The following is a 26,825-nucleotide window of genomic DNA, read 5'->3' on the forward strand; positions in this document are numbered from 1 at the left end:
TAAAGCATAAATTCAATAGAGAAATATCTCATTAGAGAAATATTTAGTAATTTGTCTGGTCCACATGATTGTAAGTGGCTTCTGTACAGTATTCGTGGCTCTAAACATACATATGCTAAAAGTGACTTTGCCCATTTTAATACTCTATTATAGTCTTTACACTTTAAATTTCAGGTGGGGTGGTTTCTATGTATAAATTAGTATCCAAACCCCGTACCTATTGTATTGTTCTTAGCTATTGCAAATAGATCTATTCCGCTTGTGTGAGACACCAGCATTACACCAGACCGTGTTATGAAATGTCTCAATAAAATACAGTTTACTGACTTTAAACAAGTGAAATCTTTAGGGCATTAAAAGGAAATGGAAAAAGAATTAATGAGACTTAAAAGAAATGAAAATAAATAGTATGTTGGGTAAGCAACCGTTTCTCTCAAGATTCACTTGAAACTTTGAATCATTTCAAATGAAAGTAAATCTAATAATTGTTTCAAGACGATATAGCTGCATGGGGATGTTGAAAATGTAATCACACATATCACACATTTAGTATCAGTTACATCACAGATGATTCTATTTCAAAGATTTGTGACGGGCGGGGGGTCTGAATTTTACACAAGCACACAGGATAAGTCCTTTGTAACTGCTGTGGCTTCATGACTGAGCAGAGCAGGACAAGGTGCTTACTCATTCTCTCAAGTAATGATTACAGGTCATCCCACAGCAGAAGGATCTTTTCTGATTACCTGTGGAAAATTATTTAGATCTAGTTTTACATATGTACATATTTATAATAATAATAATATAGAACTTATAATCAGAGAGTAAAGGGACATGGCAGGAATTTCAACTCTTCATTTTCCTTTTTTAATTATGTGGGGTGGGGTATGTGTACATATATCTGAGGGTTCCCATGGCTTCTTGCATAGAGTATCAGACCTCCTGGAGCTAGAGTCACAGTGTGGGTGCTGGGAACTGAAGTCAAGTTTCTGCAAGGGAAGTCTTTACTCTTAACCTGCAAGCTCTCCACAGCCACCAGAAACTGTTCTTAAAGTACTGGTAACACACACTACAAAACGAATCTTGCAACTTTCTTCAAATAACACATTCTGTCACACACAGCTACAACAATCCCTATGTTTTCCACAAGAGATGTTTCAGCATATAGGTATTTAAGAAAAGAGGGTATCTTTTATTTCATTGGATGGATGATAGTCACATTTTAAAATTATTTAGATGATAGAGAAGATGTAACTAGAAGGGAATTAACAAAATACATTTATTGGCTCATGTAATAATTTTATTAAGGTTAATGAATTACTTTGCGTGAGGAAGTTTTTATCGTCATGGCTGTCTTTGTAGCGAGTCTTGTTACTAAGATGCAGCTGTGGCCCTAGTATTAATACAATCATGCAAACCACGTAACAGAACTGCACTAGAAAAGAAAATCAAAAATTTGAAAGAAGCAAAAGAACAGCAGATTTTTTTGAGTTTGCTTATTTCCAGAAGATGCCCCTTTTATTGATTTTGTGAACAGACCTGTTTGGCACTATACTCAAATACTGTACAAAATTGCAAGAAATGCCACTATTTGACTACTTAGGTTTCTACAAAAACATCATCATGAAGTTGCGCTTAATTTTCAAAGTCAACTAATAACTGCTAATGTACATATCAGTCAAAGGTAATTTGGTTTTGACAGAAACAATTTAACTTTAGCATATTTTAGGGGCATAAATAAATACCTTTATATACTAAAAGAAAAATAAATTTTACCCATTAACAATCAGTAGTTATATAAAATTGAAAATCATGTTTTTATTTTCTAATTTAGCTATGTGGTGTGTGTTAGTGTGTGTGTGTGTGGTGTGACACAATCCATAATTTGTTGATGATGTTTTAAAGTTGTGATTTAAAAATGTTCAACTCTTACCAAAACCTCTTCTGGTATACAAAGCTGCTGTAAATTCGAGTCAATGAAATTTAAAGTTGCAATTTACAAAAGCAGATTTATATTAATTCTTATCCGAAAGAGCTGCTTTCCAGACAGAAAAATGTGCCAACGAACTGCCCTTTCCTTTATGATTAGTGGCTTCTGAGTCCCAGTGAGAAGAAGCCTTAAGGCAGAATTTGCAGTAAACAGGAAAGCAGAGAATCATATAAGTGCGCATCTGGACCTGGGACACCTATGAATTCTCATCGCTTGGAGTTTTTGGCACAACTTTCTAATCTGAGATGAAGGAACTTTGCTCCATCGCCGCCAAGATGGCTGCCTTCTCCCACTCTCCAGCACCAGAAAAAATTAGCTGACAACACATACCTGAAAAGACTAAGTCCACATATCTTCTTTTTTTATCATGTTAGGTAGTTATCTACGAGTGTAGTGCGCCTTAGGTTTCAGTTACTATGTTCAAATAAACTCAGAAGATAAAAATGTGACGGCCGTGACATTCCATTAATTATTAAATTTCAGCATAATCAACATCCTGTCATTGTGACTCATAGTTACGTGAGTTCGTCATGCTTGTAATATGCACATGGCTATAGATAGTCTACATAGTAAGGAAAAGCTTACTGCTTTCGCATCTCTAGCTTTCTCCTGATGTGTGTCAAGCTTCCATTACACTAGCAGGGGTTCTGAATACTCCCGAAGGGAACAGATCAGAGGTGCAGATGTTCAGATAGTCAGCAGAACTCACATGTGGGTGCCAATGTTAATCTCTGATCATCAATAGGTAACAGGAGATTTTTCCTATGTAATATCTATTTCAAAGGTTTCACAAAGGGTGACACTGTATCTCAACTTTTATCATAATTAGAACATTAGAAAATAAATTGCATAACCTGAAATCCCCTTTAAACTAAATCCCAAGGTAAATCGCTTTTAAAAGGCAACAGTTCTTTTGGCAAGGGATGTTTTCTGCCTGTATTTCCATGAGTTAGCAAATGCAGGTCCCCTTAGGAGGTCTACTGATAAGCTCTACCACTATATACATACTGTACATATTGGGACATAAATTAGCAGTTATTAGTTAGACTGTACATAGCAAAATAAATCAAGTGTAATGTTGCTATAGCCCAAAAGTAACCAATGTCTAGACTCATGGACTGACCCCTAATACAGGCTCCCTGTTTAAGTAGGTAGCCCAATAAACTAAGTTAAATGTACCAAACAGAACTGGAAAAACTATTCTAGACATTCTGTCAATTTTGCTGACACTGTTGAAGGTTTTCTTGGCTTCAGCCGGCTTGTTTTCTGGCTTCTTATTGGGTTCTGGCGTCGTTGCACTTTTAGAGATGGTGGAGAGAACAGGATCTTTGGAAAGATTTGGGGCGTAGTTGGCAACAGCCACCGCATAGGCATTGTTCTGTATCATGACGGAACTTTTCTCTTTTTTCTATTGGGAAATACAAAAAGTAATAAAGTGTGGGTTTAGTATGATTCTTAATAATTTCCCAACTGCAGTTTAAATTCTAGAAAAAAAGAAAAGTTACTCAAATATACATCCTTGTTTGCAGATAAAAGAAATTAGGGAAAGTAAGTAAAACAAAGTCCTAAAAAACATTAAGTGAGAAATCTCATAGAGTATAATACAGACACCATTTTCCCAGAGAACAAATTTTTGATGTTTACATTGTAATTGAATGATAGAAAATACAATTTTTATTAAAAAATTATAAAATTTTAATATTTTTACTCTTAAAAGTCACTCACATATACGTTTTAAATTATTTAGTGAAGAATTACATAATATGTAAGGATTTTAAAGAAGAGTGATAATCATCAACAATGAATGAATGATCTCAAATTTTTCTAGGTAGCAGAACTCCCACCCACATTATGGCAAACTTGTAAGGCCATGCTTTAAGATTGCAAACAACTGTAACTCTCTGCGGATAGAAATCTACAAAACACTACTGCAATAAGAAGATATCAATTCTATCTCTTCAGCTCCCCTTCCCTTTCTGTTTTATCATCGAAGGATCTCCAGCGTGGGTATCAGTTGCTCTTGTCGCAGCTGCTATCACTTGCTTCAAACAATCTCTCTTCGTGTTCTTCTGTATTGGCCAAACCCTGCTAAGTCTTTAGCCACTATAGATATAGGAGAACCACTGGAAACAAATTACATCACAATATTCCTATTCTTAAATCTCTCCAACAGAAGTTCAAGGACCAAAGAATACAAACAGCACTTTTAAAACCAGTCCTTCTTATTTTCACTACATACAAACCCGTGCGGAATAACTTTGGTGTTCTACAGTTTTTTTGTTAGGATATCTTGGGGTATCCCATCTTAGATTTCTTTCTATTCACCAAATTTTTCACATGACTAATTTCCTTTTGTATTTTACCCTGAATTTGAATGTAATTTCCATGGAATGCCATGCCTTTACACTAAGCCTAAAACAATCTTTGTCCCTCACATATTCAGTCTCAGGGTACTTAAATTTGGGTCTATCATAACACTTATTAAAGTATATAAGGACTTCCTTTACCATGTGAATATTTGACATTTTATGTTCTCATTAAAATCTAAATTCAATGAGGGTTGATGGTATCTCTGTCTTGTTGAGTTTTGTAACTTCAGCATAAGGATACATGACATGAATGTTTACATTAATAGCTTTCATGGGGGTAGGCATAACGTATATATGATAAATAGACATTGAAAATAAAATACTATTATTTTATTATAGTATATAATGGATAAGATCAATTTACATGCATGGAGCTTTCAAATAATAAAAATATTATTAAAATTAAGAAGTCAAAATTATTTTTATAAGATTCAAAATTGTTTGTGTTTAATATATTAATGTATATAGTATTTTTCCTCTTTTTTGATTAAAAGCATAATTCCCCAAACATCTCTACAAAGTTTCTGAGTAAAAACCTTAGAATGTGAACTATAATTACTACAACTGTGAACTGTCAGTGAGCCGGCTAAAAGAGGATACTTGAACCTATTTTTCTTCTATTCTCATTTCCTACTTTTACTATATATTTTAATATAGTTATAATTTGATTACATAGATCTTTAATACATTACCTAAATTATTTTGGAATAAGCAAATTTCAAAAATGCAAAGAAGGGGCTGGAGAGATGACTCAGCAATTAAGAGCACTGGCTACTCTTTCAGAAAATGTGGGTTGGATTCCCAGCACCCACGTTGCAGCTCACAACCATCTGTAACTCCAATTCTTGGAGATCTCATGCCCTCTTCTGGCCTCCATGGGCACAAGGCACTGCTGGCACATAGACATAAATGTAGGCAAAACACCCATACACAAAATAAGATACAAATTTAAATTTACAAATGAAAATAAATGGTTAAGTACACTTTAAAATGTGGTGTTATCTACAAATTAATAGAGTGGATCATAAGACAATGGACCATTCCATAAGTTTGGGTACTACACTGTTATATCTATATTTTATGTGATTTATTATCTTGTGTATTCTATGCTTTTATTGTCCAATTTGAGCTTACTGTCTCAGATTTATAAGTGAAAATGTCAGGGAATTGAATTAAAGCTAACAATGCTTGAAATGAGAGCTAAGGTCAGGTAATGCTTGACAGCCTGCTAGGTGACACAAGATACAATAGCTAATAAGACAAAACTTAATTCTCTCAAGTTTTCTAAAATAGTGATAAAAAGAAATTAGTGCCTCATGCTCTGGGAAAACAGAGGGATTCAATTTATTTATGTAAGTTTACAAAATTTGAGGTTAAGTCAAAGAAGGAAAGAGGATATGACATGAAGAAGAACCAGCATGTTAAATAGTAAAAACATGAAGACAAATGAGATTTGGGGGGAAATGATTGTCATTGGTAACAGGTTAAGTTGGAATATGAGCACTAAGCTTAGATAGCTTGTATTTCAGAGTCAACATTTGTGAAATGTGTGTCCCTAACCAAGTAATTTTACTAAAATAATTTTCAGCCTTAAACTAAAAACATTTACAGGCTTGTACAAATAAATGCATAGTACTCAGAGAAAATTCTATCTGTCATTCATCACATAAGTAAACACGCAAGGAAACCACATATTTGCGCAACATTAACCCCGAATCACTATCCTAGGGAATTCATTATAGAGCTGACAAGTTAAATGATGTGTATTATGTTTCAGATAACTTTAAGATAACAATGTACATTAGAGAAAAAACTTTATTAAAGGTAGGAAACAGCAAATAATCTGTAAAATAATAGTGAGATACCTCATTAAGTTTGTAAGAAGGATAATGAGCATGAATTAGTGCAGGTACTGAAAAAGTCTCATTTGTTGTAATGTGACATTATGCCATGCCCCTGACTGGGGTATCAATTCCTGATAAGTACCTAGACATAAACATTGAAAAGATGAAGAAGTAATTTATGTGTGTTTTTTGTTTAATTTTTTGTTTTTGTTTTGTTTTGTTTGGCTTGGAGGTTCTTTTTTTGGATTTGCTTTTTACCCCTGTGGTGTGTGGGCATGGGTAGAGGCTGCCAATATCCATGCTTATTAATGATTACATTATTGCCTCGTCATAACAATTTTATAGACAGGTATTGATTGTTGTCAGCCAACCTTTGGGTGCTGGGAATCCACATCTCTGGAAGAGGAGTCAATGTTCTTAACTGCTGAGCCCTCTCTCCAGTCTTAGTGCTTGACATTTTATCACAAATTTTGTAAATGACTGGAAAAATTTATGCATAGGCAGTTCTCAAAGTTTGCCATATTAGAATCAGGGGAAAACAACTAGGCAATAAGATGGGTGTGTGTGTGAGTGATTCACACACACATATAGTGGATATATGAACATGATGGACATATATATTTTATGGACTTACATATATAGTATATATATGTACATATATGCTGGGAGATGAAAGATGCAGTTTATAATACAGATGAGATGTTAAACTGTAAACGAGAGTATTGGTTATAGATCTCTGAATTGGTAATACTTCAATAATTCATCCCATATTTACAGAATATGTACAATATGTAAGATACTAGGCAACTGACTATAGATAAATGATTTATTAAAATAGCTATTCCAACATTATGATGATTAGTGACTTAAAGTCCAAATATTCATTAACAGAAAATGATAAAGTTTTTCAAAAAAAAAATCAAGAAAGCACATATACTTAAACTTTTCATGGGACCCAAAAATGTTGGAAAGAAGTACTCAGAAATAACATCAAAAACTGAAATTTACATAAATATTAAGCAAGGATTATATGATTTATGACAGCAAATGGACTGATAATGCATTTAGTATAGAGTTACCAATACAACCTTGAATTTGAGAACCACATTGTAAACAACAAGACACACAAAAAAAGCATCAAAGAAGGCTGACTTGGCTTTCTCTGGGGAACATGAGCATTCAAGAGAAGCTCAATATATTTACTGTGGCAAAGGACTTCACAGTGTGGAATAACGTGTGGCAGCTGCCAGGGTGTGAGCAAAGGATGCTGACGTTACTGAAGCGTTTCTTAATGAAAAGAGAAAATGTTACCGAGTTGGACCCAAGACAGTGTCCTCAGCATAGAAGCAAAAGGCTCAGTGATGATCCCAAGGGGAGGTGGAAAAACTCACATGTTATTAGATTAGGGAGAGCCAATTATGGGACAGTGAAGGAAAGAGTTCCAGGGCACAGAGGACTAAGAGCTGATGGAAAAGAAAGCGACAGGGGAGAACTCATTTCACAGAGCCTGCGTGGTGAACGGACAGCTGAATCTGGGGAGGGGGTGGACAGAGTGATGATGGAAGGTGGGGGACGTACCCATTTGCTTTTATGGCAAGTTAACAAAATCTCCTCACAGGAAAATAGGAATGAGGCAGCAAAATGGCAAAGGTATTTTTTAAGTACTTGGGGGCTCTATAAACAGACACTGGTATGTCCTTTTAGAATTTGACTCTTTGATTCAGAGTTTGTACAGAATTTGTACACTTTTACAATGAGATTTTCTTCACTTATGTCATAACTGAGGCTAACACGGTATAAAGGTCCATCAGCTTCCAAGGACTCAAAAGAAGCTGATGCATAAATGTATGACTTTTTAAATGCTTTTTTAAAAGAAGTCTTAAATATCATTTGTTCACAATATTTTATGTAAAATCTAGACTCTAGGCAGATAAAAGTACATATTTTTTTTTGTTTTACAACACACAGAATGGATATATATTTCTAAGTATTTTTTTATGTGTCAAGTGAATACTCTGCTTTTGATAAAACAATGAATGGGATCCAGATGTTCCTTATATTGACTGACAATATGACCATATTTACTTATATTTATACAGGACCAAAGCAAAGGACAACCTGGAGACAACTGACTGTAAAAGAACAAAAAATTCCGTGTATCAAAAAAAAACTGTCATTTTTCACCTAAAATTTGGGCAGCTAATCACGTCACCTCTTGGCACTTTACTTGGTTTTCTTTCCACTCTAAACACCTACTTATTTTCAAAGTAACTTACAGGACTATAGCTCCAACTTCATTTTAATAATATAGCTGAGTAGAGTACAGATGGAAGCCTCCATCGTAACGTTTGTAATACTTTTCAGTTAAGACCAATAGGTTCTCTTATTGGTGTATTACCATATTTATAATAAAAATTACTCAACAACATCTTTAAAACAGCTTGTGGTGCACCATCCTACTTCAGCATCTATGGAGAAAGTGTATGTATAACCAACATAGTTAAAGAGAAATAATCACACAGATAAAATGAAAAGCAATTCACTGTATGAGAAGTAAAACAACACAAATCAACAATAAAATGTAATGGAAACGCTAGAATCAACCAGAAGTTAAGCATAGAAAATTGATTAAGTCCTTTTCAATATAAAATCACTACTTCTGCTAGTGCACAAATACAACTTACAAATAAACTAGCAACTGTAATTAGAATTTCTATAGCTTATAAATGAGAACAAAGAACAAGTGTGAAAACTGTAACATTCAAAATTTGTTTCAATAAACTGTAACATGGTATAGAAAATAAATATGCAAATATGTATATATATATACATATATTCAAATAACTAAACCAATAATCAAATCACAACAAACGTTCTCAAATTATATAAAAAATCATACAATCTAGTGTTCAAAGAAACTGTCCAAATAGAAGTTTCTACCACTAATAAAAATATTAATAGCACATTAGAATACGTACAAAGTCCTATCCTAGAGCAGAAACCAACTTAGGCAATTAGAAAGGAAAGCACTGATACATCTGTACACAAATATCCCATTAGCCTCAATACTTGAAACATGAAAATTTATGTATCGATAACCTTAAATGTAAATAGTAAGTGTACATAATTAGATCCCATGAGAAATTTGACAATGCTGGGGTATTTCTGTATCCACATATTTACTACTTATGATATGATAAAAATAAAGTGCTACCTTCACTATTACAACGGGGTGATAAAAGCATGGATGCATAAATAATCATTGACCCATCGTCAGAATCAAATTCTTCCGTAGGTGAAACAAGTGCTACTTTTCCTTTCCAAGTTCTGTCCTAATGCATTGTGGTGGATAAAGGCATAAACTCTATGGACAGACAAACCAGGGTTCCAGTACACTGACTGGTCAGTTGTACGAGCTGGAGCGAATACACAGTTATAAATAGCTTGAAATATTTTACTAGGAAATATTAGAATTAAAAAGAACCCTTACTTAGTGCAGAAAAAGAGAGAGAGAGAGAGAGAGAGAGAGAGAGAGAGAGAGAGAGAGAGAGAGAGAGCACGTGTGAACATGCAACAACTCCACAGACACTGAGGAGTGCCTTGAAGAAGTGTCACTACAAGCACCCTTAAAGAATTTCAAGGAAGAACAAATTTTTGAAAACTAATACTGAATTTCTTAATATCAAATTTTAGAAAGAATTCTGCAACAAGCTTGAATGGGAAGCGAGCAGACACTTACCTTGTCATTTACTACACTCTTCCCATCCCAAGCCCATCCTCTTTTGGTGAAGTAATTAACAGTTGCAAATTCAATTAGGGCAGAAAACACAAAAGCGTAACAAACAGCGATAAACCAGTCCATGGCAGTAGCATAAGCCACTTTGGGGAGAGAATTTCGAGCGCTGATGCTCAGTGTTGTCATTGTTAGGACAGTTGTCACTCCTGTAAAAGAAGACAGGAACCAGAGGCACAATCAGTGGTGCGAAAAGAGAGGATCCCTAAGTCATTCTTTTCTTTCATTGAAAAGCTACTTTCATTGTCGTTTGTATCCACTACAGAGTATTAGAGAACAGTGCTATATGGCTGTATTTAGCATGAGAGTATGAGAATACTTCTGGAAGTAGAGACACCAAACAGACCCTTCATTTTTCACTTTCTTCTATACAGATTCCATTTCCTATCAGTACATTTGATATTTCAAAAACAATACCGACGGTAGCGTGGCACTGTGAATTACGACAAAGCACAGGCACTTTAGAGAGACCTGTTACTCATCAGCATTGACTTAAAAACTCATCGACAATCCCACATAATGATATTGATTTGTATTATTTAAATGAATCATGCAAGCACTTGGGCAAAGCTGTTCACTAATTACAGAGGGATTATGATCGACAAGTGGTTAACACTGTTTCAATATAAGTATTTCAGAATTATCTCTGGTTTGGGAGAGGTATGAGCTCTTTTGTAACATCACCTCAATTATGTCAGAAATAAAACAAACTGCTAAGAGCAGAACTTGTAAAATAGAAGTCTCCATTTGAAAAGAACCACAAATCCCTGTTCCAAGATGAAAAAAAAAATACACAAAATTGATTGCTGCAGAAAGAGGCAAAATCACTCTTCTCCAGGGAAAATCTGAGAGCCAACCCAAAGGAAATGGTCAGTCCTAATCATGTACACATATAAACAGCACTAAATGGACTCAATAAAGCTCTCTTTCTTAGTTGTCTGTCTGTCTTTCTCTGTGTGTATGTAACAATGTTTAAATAAGAATCCACGAATTTCAGAGCAAGTGGAGGACACAGGAGGATTGTAAAAGGTAAAAAAGAAAGATAAATGATGTAAATACCATATCCATAAATGAGATGTTTTAAACTTTTAAATGAATGGATACTTCATACATTTTGGCTCCCCCCACCAAAAATAAATAATTTCTGCTATAGCTTTTCACAGAGGGCAAACAACTCACATTTATGAGAAAAAAAAAAAGGTGGTGTCAGGCAGGAAGTTGCAGCACCAGCAATCAATAGACTACAATCAAATTAAGGTCCATCAAAAGCTGGATTGCAAACAGGGGGGATACACAAAAGAAAAAGAAAACTAATGGCGTGAGGATGTTGTTAAGGAATACTGAGGTCACACAGCTTGGGTGAGGCCATCATTCTGATTAACAGCACCAAAAAGGGAAGTAAGAAGCTACGCTAGATGGGTTTATATCAATATGATACGAGTTAAAGTCATTTGAAAGAAAGATTGTAGCTCTGTGGTAGAGTTTGAAGTCAGGGATTGTGATGCCTCCAGAAGTTCTTTTGGTGTACAGGATTGTTTTGGCTACCCTAGGTTTTTTTTTGCTTTTCCATATAAAGTTGAGTATCGTTCTTTTGAGGTCTGTGAAGAATTTTGCTGGGACCTTGATGGGTATTGCTTTGAATCTGTAGATTGCTTTTGGTAAGATTGCCATTTTTACTATGTTAATTCTGCCTACCCAAGAGCATGGGAGATCTTTTCACTTTCTGGTGCCTTGTTCAATTTCTTTCTTCAACGATTTAAAGTTCTTGTCATAGAAGCCTCCCACTTGTTTGGTTAGAGTTACTCCAATATATTTTATGCTATTTGTGGCTATTATGAAGGGTGTTATTTCTCTGATTTCTTTCTCAGCCCTTTTATCATTTGTGTACAGGACAACTTTCTGGATGAATATCACTTACCAAAATTAAATCAAAACCAGATAAGTAAATTAAACAGACCTATAACAGCTGAAGAAATAAAAATAGTCATCAAACGTCTCCCAACCAAAAGAAAAAAAAAAGCCCAGAAACAGATGGTACAAGATTTTCAAAGGAGAACTAATACCAATACTCCTCAAATTGTTCCACGCAACAGAAACAGAAGGAACATTTCCAGACACACCTCTTTTAGATCTGAGACATTTCCCTTTTAGTTGTTATCAGTCTACCTAAAACTTAATGAATTTTGTATCTTTTTAAAAACAGCTGATTTTTTATACTTTTCAATAGTTTTCGCTTTATATCCTCTAGTGTTTCATTCACAAAATATATTAAGGTAATGTATATTAAGGTAACATGAGATTCTAATTGAGACCAGCAATAAGGAAAAAGAGAGTGAGGAAACAAAAGTAGAAAGTAAGAGAAGTAGGAGGGAAGAGAGGGAGAACAAGAACCAGGCAGGGAGAGAGCAGAAGGGAGAGAGAGAGAATGTTCAAGGCTTGTCCTTGAATAGCCCTGGAATTCTATCTCACTATCGATTATTTTCAGGAAGCACTCCTAACCATTCTGATGTCATCAGCTATTAGGCTCTCATTAGAAGCTAAGCGAATCGATCCACCTCATCTTAGACATTCAGCCTGAAAAAAGAATGAATGTTAGAGTTTATGGACATCTATATTGTTAAAAGAAACAGAGAAAAAAATTAAACTTTTAAGCATTGCATTTTGAGCTATTTTCTTAGTGATTTTCTTGGGCACTAAAGTTTATAATGATATAATCTAGATAATGCTAACTTATTATCAACTGTATACACATTTTACCTTACTATTACTCCATCACAAATTTTTTCATTATACCTTTATGCTTATTTCATATGGATATTTAACTCTCACACTTTGTATTTAATTTGAAAATCTGAGTAAAACAAGATGCCAAAGAAGAAATAAATTTAAACTATCTTCTACATTTACTCATAGAATAATCTTGACTATTGATCCTTATTTCTCCTGTGGATTTGTGCTATAATCCAGCATCTTTTCATTCATGTGGATGATACTCTTTTTAAATTCTGCTAATGACAATATTTACTCTGCTTTTGTCTATCTGACATTACGTGGATGCTGAGAATAAAATCTGGCACATACTAATTTCCATAACTTTATTTTTTAATTACTCTGATAAGAATATTTGATTTTTGCTTAGCTTTCTAAATTTAGTTTGGATTGGCTAGGATTATAGAGTGGCAGCTTTCCAGCACACAATAGATCCCAGTGTCTTCTGATCTCCACAGATATACACAATGGTGAAATAATAATTATATTGGGTGTCTCTCTCATGTGAAACATCGGTTTTGCTTCTTTTTGTTTTATGTATTGTCTTGATATCATGTGTGCATTTGTATTCTCATCTTAGTTTGTGACCACTGAAGTCTGTTAGTTAGCTTGGTAGACATACATATTATGAGTGCACAAAGTCTTCCTAAAATGCCTAAAAACAGAAATACTCTAATACTTCCCAAACATCTCTACGTAGAGTTTACTGCACATAAACACTCTTTTGTCAGCATTCAAAGAGGAACTTGTGGAACTATGCTGGCATACATTGTCCAGCCTAGAATACTACATGCAGCAAAGCTTTTAATCACCATCGATGAAGAAGATATCCCATGACAAAAATAAATTTAAACAGTACCTATTCATAAACCCAGTCTCACAGAAAGTATTAGAAGGGAATCTCCAACCCAATGAGGCTAACTGCACCCAAAAATCACAGACAACAGATAACCTCACATTAGTAATCCCAAAAGAAGGGAAACACATAAACACTACCACCAAAAATTAACAGGTATTAACAATCACTGGTAATTAATATCTCTTAATCTCAATGGACTCAATTCACCTATAAAATGACTCAGATTAACAGAATGGATATGGAAGCAAGATCCATCCTTCTAACTAAAATCAATCAGAAGAAATGGAGAAAGACACGTCATATTAATCACAGAAAAAATCCTTCAAGATAAGTCTCAATCCTGAACATCTATGACCCAAATACAAGAGCACCCACATATGTAAAAGAAATTTTACTAAAGCTTAACTTGCACATCAAAGTCCACACGCTAATAGTAGGAGACATAATAACTCCATACTCCCGATAGACAGGTCAACCAGACAGAAACTTATCAGAGAAATAAGAAAACTAACAGATGTCATGACTCAAACATACTTCACAGACATCTACAGAACATTTCACCCAAACACAAAAAAATATACCTTCTTCTGAGCATCTCATAGAACCCTCTCCAAAACTGACCACATTCTCAGTAACAAAGCAAACCTGAACAGATGCAAAAGATTTGGAGTAACCTCCTGTATCTTATGGTATCACCATGGTTTAAAGTTAGAATTCAACAACAAAACTAATTAATTGCAGAAAACCTATGAACTAATGGATATTGAACAGTGATCAATTAAATCATCCCTGGGTCAAGGAAGAAAAAAAAAGTAACTAAAGACTTCCTAGAATTCAACAAAAATGAAGGGACAATGTACCCAAACCTATGCGACACTATGACAGCAGCGCTAAAAAGAAAGTTCATATAATTAAGTGCCTACATTTAAAAAGGTGGAGAAATCTCACATTAGGGACTTAACAGCACAGTTGAAAGCTCTAGAACAAACAAAAAAAAAAAAAAAAAAAAAAAACAGACTCGGCCAAAAGGAATAGCTGACAGGATATAATCAATACAATAGAAACAAAGAGCAATACAAAGAATCAATGATACAAAGAGCTGTTTTTTTTTTCAGAAAATCTACAAGATAGACAAACCCTTATCCAAACTAATCAATAGGCAGAGAGAGAACATCCAAATTAACAAAATCAGAAATGAAAAGGGGACATAACAACAGACACTGAGGAAATCCAAAGAATCATTAGGTCATTCTATGAAAACCTGTATTCCACAAAATTGAAAAATGTGAAAGAATTTAACAATTTTCTAGATAGGTACCACATACCAAAATTAAATCAAGACCAGGTAAGCAAATAAAACCTACAAAATATAACCTAAAAAGAAATAGAAGCTGTTATCAAAAGCCCCCCCCCCCCCAAAAAAAAGCCCAGGGCCTGATAGTTTTAGTGTAGAATTCTACCAGAACTTCAAAAAAGAGCTAATACCTATACTCCTCAAATGGTTTCACATAATAGAAATATAAGGAACATTGCTAAACTTTTTTATGAGGCTACAGTTACCCTGAAACGATGATAGGGAGCTAAGGGAAGCTGTAGCAGTGTACATTGCTCTGGAAGAAATATGGGGTAATTAGTCTATGACTTTTCAGGCAGTCATGTGTCTTATCTTCATTTAAGAAACTAATTAATTTTAGTTATTAAATTAAATGCATTAAAATCCAAAGATGATCTATGGATTTGATGTATATCTCCCAAGTATATCACATAGCTCCATTTCTCACTTCTTTTATGCTTCTATAAAATAGGAAGGAAGCAGAGAGATGGTTCAAGGGTTAAGAAGACATGTTTTTTATACAGAGAACTTTGGTTCAGTTCCCAGCACAAACAGGATAGGTCACAACTGCCTATAACTCCAGTTCCAAAGATTTCAAAGTGTACATCACCCTATTGTGGTCTTTACAGGCACCAGATATTCATGTGGTGGACATATATACAGTAGGTAAAACACTCAAACACATAAACATAAATTAATACATAAATAATTAAAATGAATAAATAAGATGGAGTGAATTAAATACAGATCTCTGAAAGCATAGATTCTGAGAGAATAACATTTTTACCTGTGGTAACGGCTGCACAAAGGAATTTATTAATTTTTATAATTTTTTGTAGTCAATCTACTTTACATTTTGTTTGTTCCCTTTGAGAATTTTTTGCTTAGATTAAGTGAATTAATTTCAAAAGGGTCATTTGATAGCATCTTTCATCTTAAGAAGTCATTAAGTATGGCTTCTTACAATTAATGAATGTGTTAATATTCACTGACACAAACAAAGTACTAACTGCAAAAATCAGTTAAGCAAAAAGAGGTTCAGGAGGAGGGCTTGAGAGGGAAATAGGGCACAGGTGATATGAAGTGGGAAACAGGAGAAACTGGAGGACAGTAGGGAAGGAAGTCAAAGTCAAAACAGAAGAGAAAGGAGGAATAATAACTCTACAGATGTTAGATAAGTCTCAAGAAATCTTTTTTATATTTATCTAAAATATATACTTATGTGTTTTCATATACAGACATGTACATATATATGTACACATGTTATATTTGTGTATGTACACATACATACATTTATACATGTATATGTATACACACACATATCCATGTGGGCTACCAATGCTCCACAGAAAAGCTTTAGCTTAACAAAATTCCTACTACCAAGCATTAGACATCTTCCTTCAAACTGTAGGACAGAGTAGTCCAGTTAACTCACAAGGCACTACAGCTGCTTCCTTGGGTTGCCTGTCATAGTTGGAAGGTGGACAATACCATATACTTCTGAAGTCACATACTATATATACCATAGCACTCTGAAGATTTGACCAGATCTGATCAGACAACCTCTTTCCGTTAGTTTAGCTTCCAAAGTACCAGAAAGTAGTATGTGAGCTGCCAGGGAGAGAAGCCATCCATTGTCTTATCCTGCTAAGACAACAAGGAAGTGCAACAATGACCAGCGTGGTTAGCTATCTTTAAGGGTGCAACAGTGCCAATCATCACTTTATGGTAACTGACTGATGTTTTCAGATTAAAAGGCCTACTCAACAGGAGGAACGGCATGACTATTCCTAGAAGTTTAGCCAACGACCAGGAGACAGGACAGTAATGGGTTTCAGAGGAGATTATTCTACCCCTGCTTTACTAGACTTGTACAATTCATAACTGAAATCTAGGACTTCTGCTTATACCCATAGGTAAGTATATCTTTCATCCCACAAAAGAAGCTTCTCTTGGTAACAAATAGAGACTATTACAGAAAACTACAGCAGGTCATACCGCAGAGATCAATAATCAAGGGAAGCCCAGGCTTAGTGGATACATCTGCAAGAAAACTCCCACTTAATGCTTAGGTGATATCACGAAAGACGAGACAGGAAGAGGGTATAGCCAGAGAAACAGAAACTCTGGAGTGAGAATGCTTCCTCCTAGAAATGACAAGGAAGCTGTACCTATAACGCCTCAATCGTACAGCCACCTAAACAAGACCTAGGAAATGACAATGACCTTGTTTTGACATTATAAGGTGAAAGAACTATAGACAACTAAAGAAGGCTGAGAAAGAGAAAATTGGGCTTCACCAAGGATGAGCCCTAGTTGGTTATCTAGTGAGGAATGGCTAACCCTGAAGTAATATACACAAAAGTCACACCGTACAAGGATATCAAATTGTGAGTGAGTGGAGGGTGTGTCTGGGTGGCTTGGAGGAAGGGAATTTTGAGGGGTTGGACAGAGAGGGAAGCACAGGGAAAATTGATGTAATTTTATTTCTATTTATTTTTGTAAAGTATCTTTCAAGTTCAAATGATCAAGGATCATAAGCTCGGCTTTCTTTCAAAGCTTGTACTCACAGCTTAAAACTAGTGTCAGATCCATTCACTGAACTGAATACACACTGACAGCAGATTCAATGTGAGCCCTGTGTGCAGCCATTAGCTTTTTACCATATTCAAATCTTTCCCCTGTGCACCTATTTGCTTTCAAAAGGGTTTTGAATTTGACAGTGACAGTGCTAACTTCATCTGCCAAGAGCCTTTTTGCTGCCCTCCCTCCATCTCTCCCTTTTCTCCTTTCATTAGGAGAATAAGATTTTCAGACGCCAGCTTTTCTGACTAACGGTTCGGCCCAGATGGCTCTCATGACAACATCCACAGAAAGAGCTGGACATGAAGAAGTGATGCACTTATCTGGAAAGCTCACACACTTTGCAGTGTCTTCCAACACTGGCATCTTGCTAGCTTATCATGCGCGGTGTAAATGCCTGCTCCCAAACAGTACTTCAGTGTTCCTCCTTCTCACCTTGCTGTGACCTGTGCAGTGCACATCGTCTCTAGGAGAACTCATATTTCTCAGCAAGACATAAAGACAAGCACCCTAAAGTGATTCATCATTGAAAGTTCAGGCATGTGTGTGAAATGTGTGGGTAACGCTGATGACCAAGGTTACATCTAACCCCTCTTTCTTGCATATCCTGCTTCAATTTATGTAACGATGTTAATAAGAACAAAAACTTGTTATCTTTAATTGGTATTTCACTCCTGGTATTTGTGCAAATGGTCTCTAAGCAAGGCAATCCTAAGTACTAGGGATGAAATATTGGTTGGATGAAGAAGATCGAATCAGAGAGAATATTTTCAACACAACACAAGGACACGTTACCACTGCCAGATGTCTGATTTGCAACCTGTAACTTTAGGGGATTTTCTTCATTGCTTCTTTTGTTTTAATCTTTTCTCTCTTTTAAAGTAAAAATTTAAAATTGTGCTTTTGAATGCTGTTACTGTTGAGACCCAGTGAACAGAGTGTGAAGATGGCCCTTCTGTTTTCAAAAGACACACAGTGCTTGTGAAGAAAGAATAACAGCCTATAAGTTAATTCAAGAAATTAAAAAAAAATAATGCAAAATGACCCCTAAGAGATTGTCTGTGTGTATATGGGGGTGAAAGAGAAACAGAAAGAGAGAAATGGAGACAGAAAGTCAGAGACAGAGAGGAATAAAAAAAGAAATGAGTAGAAAGTGAGACAGGGTGGGAGGAGAGAAAGGAGGTTTAGTGTGTGTAGTAGAAGCTAAGAAAAAGAAACCTCAGTAAGCAGAAGTAAATAGTAGAAATGCAATACTGTTTGATACCACCTGCTGGTTACAGCTAGAAATGCCAGAAACAGAAGTCTGATTTAAAAAAAAAAAGTTTGTTTCTGTCTTTTTTTTATCACATTGGACAAAACAATACTCAACTCATTCTCAAACATAATAATGTTTAGAATACATTATTACCACATTGAGAAAGGTTACAGTTGTGATTTACAACTCCTCTACACCTGTCCAATAAAGCTTTCAGGCTTCTGTATGTTAGGTATAATTTAGACATATATCAACGTTGTAAAACCAAATTATTTCATATTCTCCTAATTCAAACTTTCTGAGAACAGAGAAACAATTGTGATCTAGAAGGTGCTATTTACAGCTTGTGCACCCACACGGCTGCAGGGATGACAAGTTATTCTTCTGGTTAATATAAGCAGTTCACAGATTTACTATATCCAAAGCTCATTTCCAGACTCAATTATTTTGCTTATTAAAAGTCTCTTTTCGGTGAAAGTGTCCACAATCTAAATGACACCAATTTCAGATGTTAGATTCAAGTGCAGAAGCATAAATATTTTGTCAGTTTGGGTAAATGTACATGTCATTACTGGAACTGCACTCTTTCCTCTGGCACACATACCAGCTTTTGTATTCTGATAACTCATGTTCCTTCGCACACTGAATTATTATTTCATAATAACTGAAGTCTGCTTCTGTAGGCACATGTGAGCATGCACACTGACAAAGAGCAAAAGTCTCCTTGCTCTCTACAGCAGCCACGCTATAAACACTTCAGTATGCTTAGGTCAGGGTTTAGAGCCCTTAAACTCTTTGTCCTTGAGATTATTTTGACCTGTCCTGTACATCTTTCCGTTGTTTCCTCTCCTGCTCAGTTTGCCTACTCATTTCCATAAGCCTATACCCTAGTCAAGTGTATAAATTACGGCCTTTCTGTTTTCTCTCCAAAATACAAAAAGAGGCCTAGGGGAATGTAAAAACTTGTTACACCATTATTGAATAAACAAATATTTATTTAAACTAATTCCCTAGTTATCTATAATGGAAAAAAATCACATATTAATTAATCAATATCAAAAATCCATCTCTTCTTTCATGAATGAATCCCCTCTTTCTGGACATTGTGCAGAAAAGTCAGATGGGTTCTCCCAGAGACATTACAAAGTTAAGAACAGAAATATTCCCTACACCACAATAGGACAAACTGCTTGATAACCAATAATAGGGCAGTTTGTGTGAATCAGCAAAGCTACTGTAAAGAAATGTGTGGTAGGGAGTAAAATGGCATTTATAAAGTCAAATAGACTTTGTTAACTTCCCATGTGAGGCCTCATACTCTCTGATCAATGGGTGGGGATCCCGGGAGCCGGGTGGAGGGAAGGTGATGAGAGCAGAAGGGGATGGAGGGGAAACTGGGATTGGTATGCAAAATAAAAAGATTGTTTTAAATAAACAAATAAATAGATACATAGATAAATTACTATTTAAAAGATTACTCCAAAATACAGTTGTAGCAATTCTCTGATTCTCTAAGTAATGTTTAGTTTTATATTTCTTGTAAATTTATAATGATCTATACATGGAAACTAAGATGGCTTTTTTTTTTTCAACAGCTGTTTGCTGAGGCTGTTCGTTCATTCCTGGTCAATATGAACCGAAATACTCACACAGAAACTGTATTATTTGCAATACTTTTTGACCAATAGCTTAAGCGTATTTCTAGCCAGCTCTTATATCCTAAACTAACCCATCTCCATTAATCTGTGCATTACCACAAGGTTGTGGCCTATTGGCAAAATTTTGGTGGGCACCAATGGAAACATCTGTCTCTTGAGGCTGCTACATGGCTTCTCACTGACTCTACCTACCTACTATCTATCTATCTATCATCTATCTATCTATCTATCTCTCTCTCTCTCTCTCTCTCTCTCTCTCTCTATCTATCTATCCATCCATCCATCCATCCATCCATCTATCTATCNTCTCTCTCTCTCTCTCTCTCTCTCTCTCTCTCTATCTATCTATCCATCCATCCATCCATCCATCCATCTATCTATCTATCTATCTATCTATCTATCTATCTATCTATCTATTTATCTATCTCTATCTCCATCTCTGTGTGCATTTTGCCCATGGCTTTATTCTGTTAAGCCATTGGTCAAAAACAGCTTTATTCATTAACCAATAGAAGCAACACATATATGGAAGGACTTCCCATACCAGACAGCTTCATGCTGAACTCCTTCCTTGAATTGTGTTTCTATAGTGTATTTTAATTCCAATGCTTCCTGTTGTTACTTTTAATTTTCTCTTTGTCCTTGGTAATCCATGCTTGGACACAATGAAATATATGTTTTCCTTTGATTATTACTTAGTTATATCCCTCTGCCTGCATTACTTGACTCTTCCTTGTCCATTATGTTGACCAGCAAATCCACTAAATATGCATTACTGTATCAAACATAGTTTACACTTCCCATCCAGCAATTTCAAAAACTACATCAATGGTTTTCATATTGGCTTGGTCTCTTTTGTTTCTGCTTTTATCTTACCTTCATTCATAACATGTAATTTTCTTGTTATAGTAAACTGTAAATGTATTGGGGCATGGGAACTGAGATAGACTTGTAGTGTGGAATTTTGTTAATTTTTCTAGTTTACTTTAATGTTTATTGTGTTGTGCTAATAATGCCTGCTATGGTTATATGAAGCACCCGAGAGAAATTCCTGAGCGTTCCAGCTATCTATCTTAGAGACTTCCAATTCCTCCAGTTTTCCTTCTCAGAGAGCGTCTGTATCTTTCAGTTCACTGATATGTAAGCCATAGATACATTACTGGAGTCCAGTGAGGGTGCGGTGGGAAGGTAAAGGCAGGGCTCCAGTTTGTGAGCTTCTGACTACAGCTCACTTCCAGTGGACTTGGGTTCCAGGTTACAACCCTCTCAAATGCTCTTCCATTTTTTTCCAGCTGTTGAACTGACTACAGCATTCTTAATATGTTTCCATGAATCCATTATGACAACAGCTGTGAGTTATCCCCCTTTTTGGGTTAAGTAAGCAAAGCAATATGAGCTAGATACAGAAAATTCAATTTCTATCACCAGAAGAATTCCTAGCCAAGTGTCTTCTTCTGAAATATTTGCTCTGAATGAGGGTCTGAGCAAAGCTCAGAATGATTTGCTGCTGCCCTGACCATGACCATATTTCTCAGATCTTTCTTGAGTATCTAGTAAAGGTTCCTAGTTACAGTCCTTGCACATGTGATATGCAGACTACAGCTTGATCGGTGTCTCCTTCTCACACTCACATAGACTTAGTGCCAGGCAATTCATCAAAATGACTATGAAAATGTTCCAACCAGCATACGGCTCCCATAGCTTCTCTTCCAGGTAAGAGATCTTGGCTGTGTCACTCTGATTCTGCCTGTCTCTTTACAATTTAGGATGACACTTTGCCTGTAATCGTGGTTCATTGTGAATCCAATGAGACACATTTGTTTTCATTTGCTTTAGCTTTAGTTTGCTGTAAGAATAGGAAAGGCAGATTGCAAACTCTGCAGATGTCAGCACTGAAACCTGAAGTTTGGCCTCATAACATTAATACGTGATTTAAAAAATTATGTGGAACTCAAAAAGCTGCACAAAACTTACTAAAGTAATATACTAATAAAATAAAGTCAACCTTTGAGAATTAGTGAATAAGTTAATAGAAGTTCTAAGGATAAGAAAAATTCACAGATACCTGACTGTGGCCAGAATATTTAAGTAGAAACCTCAGATATTCTAGTAGGCCATTGTGTACTGATATCTTAATCTTAAAAAGTACTCTGTGAAAGCATGTAAAACTGAATTTCAATGAATCAGAATATGTTAAAAGGTTGGTATATCAATGCTTTTCCTGTGCTGTTTTCAAATAAATATCATAAAAAGAAAATTCAAGAAGTTAAAGTATTGAATTAATATAATTCCCATTTATTCAGTAAACTTGCCCCATCCCCACCTCCAATCCACAAATACTTTGATTACACTTTGTGAGAAAACATGAACCATAAAATTATTTTAATGCTTTTATCATAACCTATAACAAAATCATACTAGCACTAATAGCCCACAAAGATATATAAATTAAGTCAAGTTAACATCTATGCTGTTAGCAACTGTTAAATTTGTAAGACATTAAAAGATTTTCCAAAACACTGAGCAGTAAAAAAAAAAATGACATCTTGAAATTTGCATGCAAATGGATGGAACTAGAAAACAATATCCTAAGTGAGATAATTCAGATCCAGAAAGAACATGGTATGTACACACTCATAAGTGGATACTAGCTATAAAGCAAAAAAATAACAAGCCTATAGTTCATGATCCTAGAAATTAGGTAACAAGGCAAACCCTAAGAAAAACATACATAGATCCACCTGGAAAGGGCAAACAAACAAGGTCACCTGACAAAATTGGGAGCATGGGTTTGGGGGTGAAGGGAAGGTAGAAGTGGAAGAGGGGGAGAAAAGGGGAGGGGGATAAGAACTTTATGGAATGGGCTAGTCAAGATGGAGGAAGGACAGAGATGAGAGCAAGGAAACAGTTATTTTGATTGAGGGAGACACAATGGGACTAGCAAGAAATCTGGCACTAGAGAAATTCCCAAGAATCCACAAGGATGACTCCAGCTAAGACCCTAAGCAGTAGAGGAGAGGTGCCTGAACTGCCCCGGCCCTGTAATCAGATTGATGACTATCTAAATGTCACCATATAACCTTCATCCAGCAACTGATGGCAACAGAGGCAGAGACCCACAGCGGAACACTGAACTGAGCTTTCAACATCCAATTGAAGGGAGGGAGGAGTGAGAATATGAACAAAGAGGTCAAGACCATGATGGTTTTGCCCACTGAAACAGTTTACTAGAGCTAATGGAAGCTCACCAACTCCAGCCAGACAAGGAAGGAACCAACATACGTCCAAACTAGTCCGTCTGAATGTGAGTGATAGTTGTTTGGCTAGGGCAGACTGCAGGACCACTGGCAGTGGCACCAGGACTTATCCCTACTGTTTGTACTGGCTTATAGGGAATCTCTTCTCTTTGGATGGATACCTTGCTCAGCCTAGATATATTAGTGAGGGCCTTGGACTTTCCCCAAGGCAACGTGCCTTACCCTCTCTGAGGATAGGTGGAGGGAATGGGAGGAGGGGAGGGAGTGGAGCTGGAATTGGTATGTAAAATTAGAAAAAAGATGGGATGCTTTCTTTTTAATAAAGAAAAATAAAATATAAATATAAATAAAAAATCAAAACCAGAATGAAATTTGTTCACAGTGAATTTGAACCTGAAGGCACATTCATAGCCATACAGCTTTGGGATGATTTTAGGATTCAGATATTAGCATGCATAGGGGTGGGGCTCAAGTTCTGCTTGGAGGGATTTTTGTGTGTCCAGAGAGTATTTTTCATTTCATCATAGCATAATTAACCAAATTTTTTGAGTTTCTTTATCTGCCCTTCACCCCAGAGCACTAAGCCTCTAAGGACAGGTATCTCAGTTTTGCTTAACATTGTGCCTGAATAGACTATCACAGTACCTGGCAAGCTTAACTTCTTTAGAATGAAAAAAATGAATAAATATAATTCATAAAACAGGAGCACCTACTTTTCTGCATAGAAATGTAGAAATCTGTAAATGTGGTGTATACATTTGGAATTAAAATCTGAAGACTTCCTTTTCCCAGAAGTCATTGTGTATTTCAAACACACATATGCACACACACATGCACATGCACATGAGCACACACAAAGGAGTGGAGAGAGAGATGTCTATAGATAGTCCAGTAACAACAGACAGATGGAAACGACACATGGGAAAATTCAAAACTCCTCATCAATTAATCCAAAAGAAGTATTTGTTTGTTTGTTTGCTTGCTTGCTTGCTTTTATTTCTTAATGCAATATTGATACAACCTTTGAGGTTACCTTCAATGCATTAACTAATGCAGTTAATAAAATGTATAGACAAGGAAACTGAAGCAAATTGAAATTAAGAATCCTACTGAAAATCACAATTACTCTCAAACAGTAAATGTAAGACACAAATTCAGACAGCCTGAATTGAAATCCCACACCCTTTGCCAAGAATTTAAAGGGACATTTTCCTTGAAAATCATGGGCTCATAGCATACATTAGCAACATTTGTCTAACCTGACATTTTATTGGTGAAGCCTCTAAGGTCTCTATTCTGATAAGGATGTATAATTTATAGAATAGTTTTAATTGCTTGAGATATGGCTTTACCTAGAGATAGAAATGGGTATGAAGCTGAAATGGGGTTTTGAGCTTTCTGCCTGCTTCTGTAGAGTGCCATAACTTAACTACATTAATATAAACATCATTTTAAGTTACATAAGATGATGGCTTTTGCACAGCACCTGCAGCTACTCCACAGTAACCCTTTTCACATGAGAAATGGAAATGATGCTTTCATGGATTGTGAGTAAGTAGTATTTGCACTTCCCCAACAATTATAAAATTCTCCTTCTCTCTTTCCTTTTTCGTGCTGTACCTGGCTGACTTTGTCTCCACAATGGGGATTAGAATATGTATTTTCCAGACTTTCACCGACAAGTGCAAATAACTTGTGTAGAATCTGTCTAATTCAGGTTTCTGTGGCTTCTGTTTGTTTGTTTATTATGCTCCTTAGCACCCCTAGGAAAGTGGTGGATAAAGATGCTGAGAATGCAAAGGAAGGATGTAAGAGTCCCATCTAGTGGTAGACCGAGAAAAGCCAAAGAACATTGAACTATATAAATGAAGACCCAGACATTTTATTTTTTAGTTATTCATTTCCTAATTGCTAAAAGAATTTAGTATTGATCACCAGAAAGAAGAACACAAGCCTTGTATTGGTTTCTTCTCTATTCTTCCACTGTTTCTACAAACCTGAGACTCTTTTAAAAATAGATCTGTAATTCTGGATTAATTAAACCCTTGATATTCAGTACTGAACTATTATGTCCCTAAATGTCCCAAAGGACATGATGCAACTCATTAATTAGGCATAATTTGATAATCAGTTGCTATCAAATGGATCCTCCATTGTCATTATCACTTATACCCAAACACTTGGGAACATAACCTGTCAACTCCTAGGGTATATTATTAAAAGGTAATTTCCAAAAATTTAGAATGGCTCATATCTAATCTCGTGGTTTCTGACATCAGAATTGTTCAGGACATTAAAGTTAGACTGGATGTAGGACTAGCCAAATGCAGATGCCTGAGACACCTGTTGTCCTTTATCTAAAATACTGAAACAGGATGTGACTACTGTTAAGTCTCACAGTAATATTGTAATTTATTTGAGTTTAAGATAAAATAATACATTTGGCAGTATGATAATAAGACAATAAAATAACAGCAGACCAACAAAGAAAGCCCTTTTCTGTACGAACTCCCCACTGTTATCAAATCCATTTTCTATTTCATTCTCGTAAATTGCATTGCCATAAATGCTGGGGGAATGTGGCAATGTTAATCATCTGGGAGACTTCTTATGACTCCCTAAGGTGATTTAGCTGGGGAAATGGTATATTATTTGTGATGAATAATGCATTAGAAAAACTTTTATCACAAAAATCATCCAATTAGAAACTACATCCTCAAAATGATAAAAACACATTTGAATAGCACTAGTAGCTTTTTATAATTTTAAAAATTAAAACCTAAAGATGCACATTTAAAAGTTTGTTGTAGTAAAAGTAAATATATCACAGTATAATAATTGGATGCACCTATGAAACAGTGGAAGAATCAGAGTAGAGGAACTGTTGTTCTCTACATTATCATTTAAAAGTTTAAGTGCTGAAAACAAGAGCTACAGTTCAAAACCTGAGTCCAATTAAAGGCAAAGAAGGAATCTGCATGACAGTAGTATTTGCGAGGCCGTAACAGGAGAAGGTATTCTACATGGCTTGCCTGCTTGCCACAACAAAGCCTGAATCAACAAAACCAACAACATTATAGAAATAAAAATTCTTCAGTGTCTGCACTCTTCTTCA

The 26,825-nt window shown here is 35.6% G+C and overlaps 1 protein-coding gene across 2 annotated transcripts in view; it reads right to left on the reverse strand.

Moving 5' to 3' along the window:
* Nucleotides 1-1,216: 1,216 nt before the first annotated feature.
* The window catches only part of Gabra2 (gamma-aminobutyric acid type A receptor subunit alpha2), a 142,389-nt gene continuing 116,780 nt past the window's right edge, over nt 1,217-26,825 (reverse strand). The window contains exons 8-10 of one of the 2 annotated variants that reach the window (XM_050149560.1): nt 9,943-10,145; nt 5,969-5,971; nt 1,217-3,398 (exon numbers count right to left, since the gene is read on the reverse strand). In XM_050149560.1, the coding sequence (XP_050005517.1) occupies nt 3,102-3,398; nt 5,969-5,971; nt 9,943-10,145 (503 nt within the window). In that variant the 3' untranslated portion in view covers nt 1,217-3,101. The remainder of the gene's footprint in view (nt 3,399-5,968; nt 5,972-9,942; nt 10,146-26,825) is intronic. The other variant, XM_050149559.1, reaches the window with a different exon arrangement.

This window comes from Alexandromys fortis, unplaced genomic scaffold (assembly GCF_014885135.2).
Source record: "Alexandromys fortis isolate MF-2015 unplaced genomic scaffold, M_Fortis_MF-2015_v1.1 scaffold_0, whole genome shotgun sequence".
NCBI lineage: Eukaryota > Metazoa > Chordata > Mammalia > Rodentia > Cricetidae > Alexandromys > Alexandromys fortis.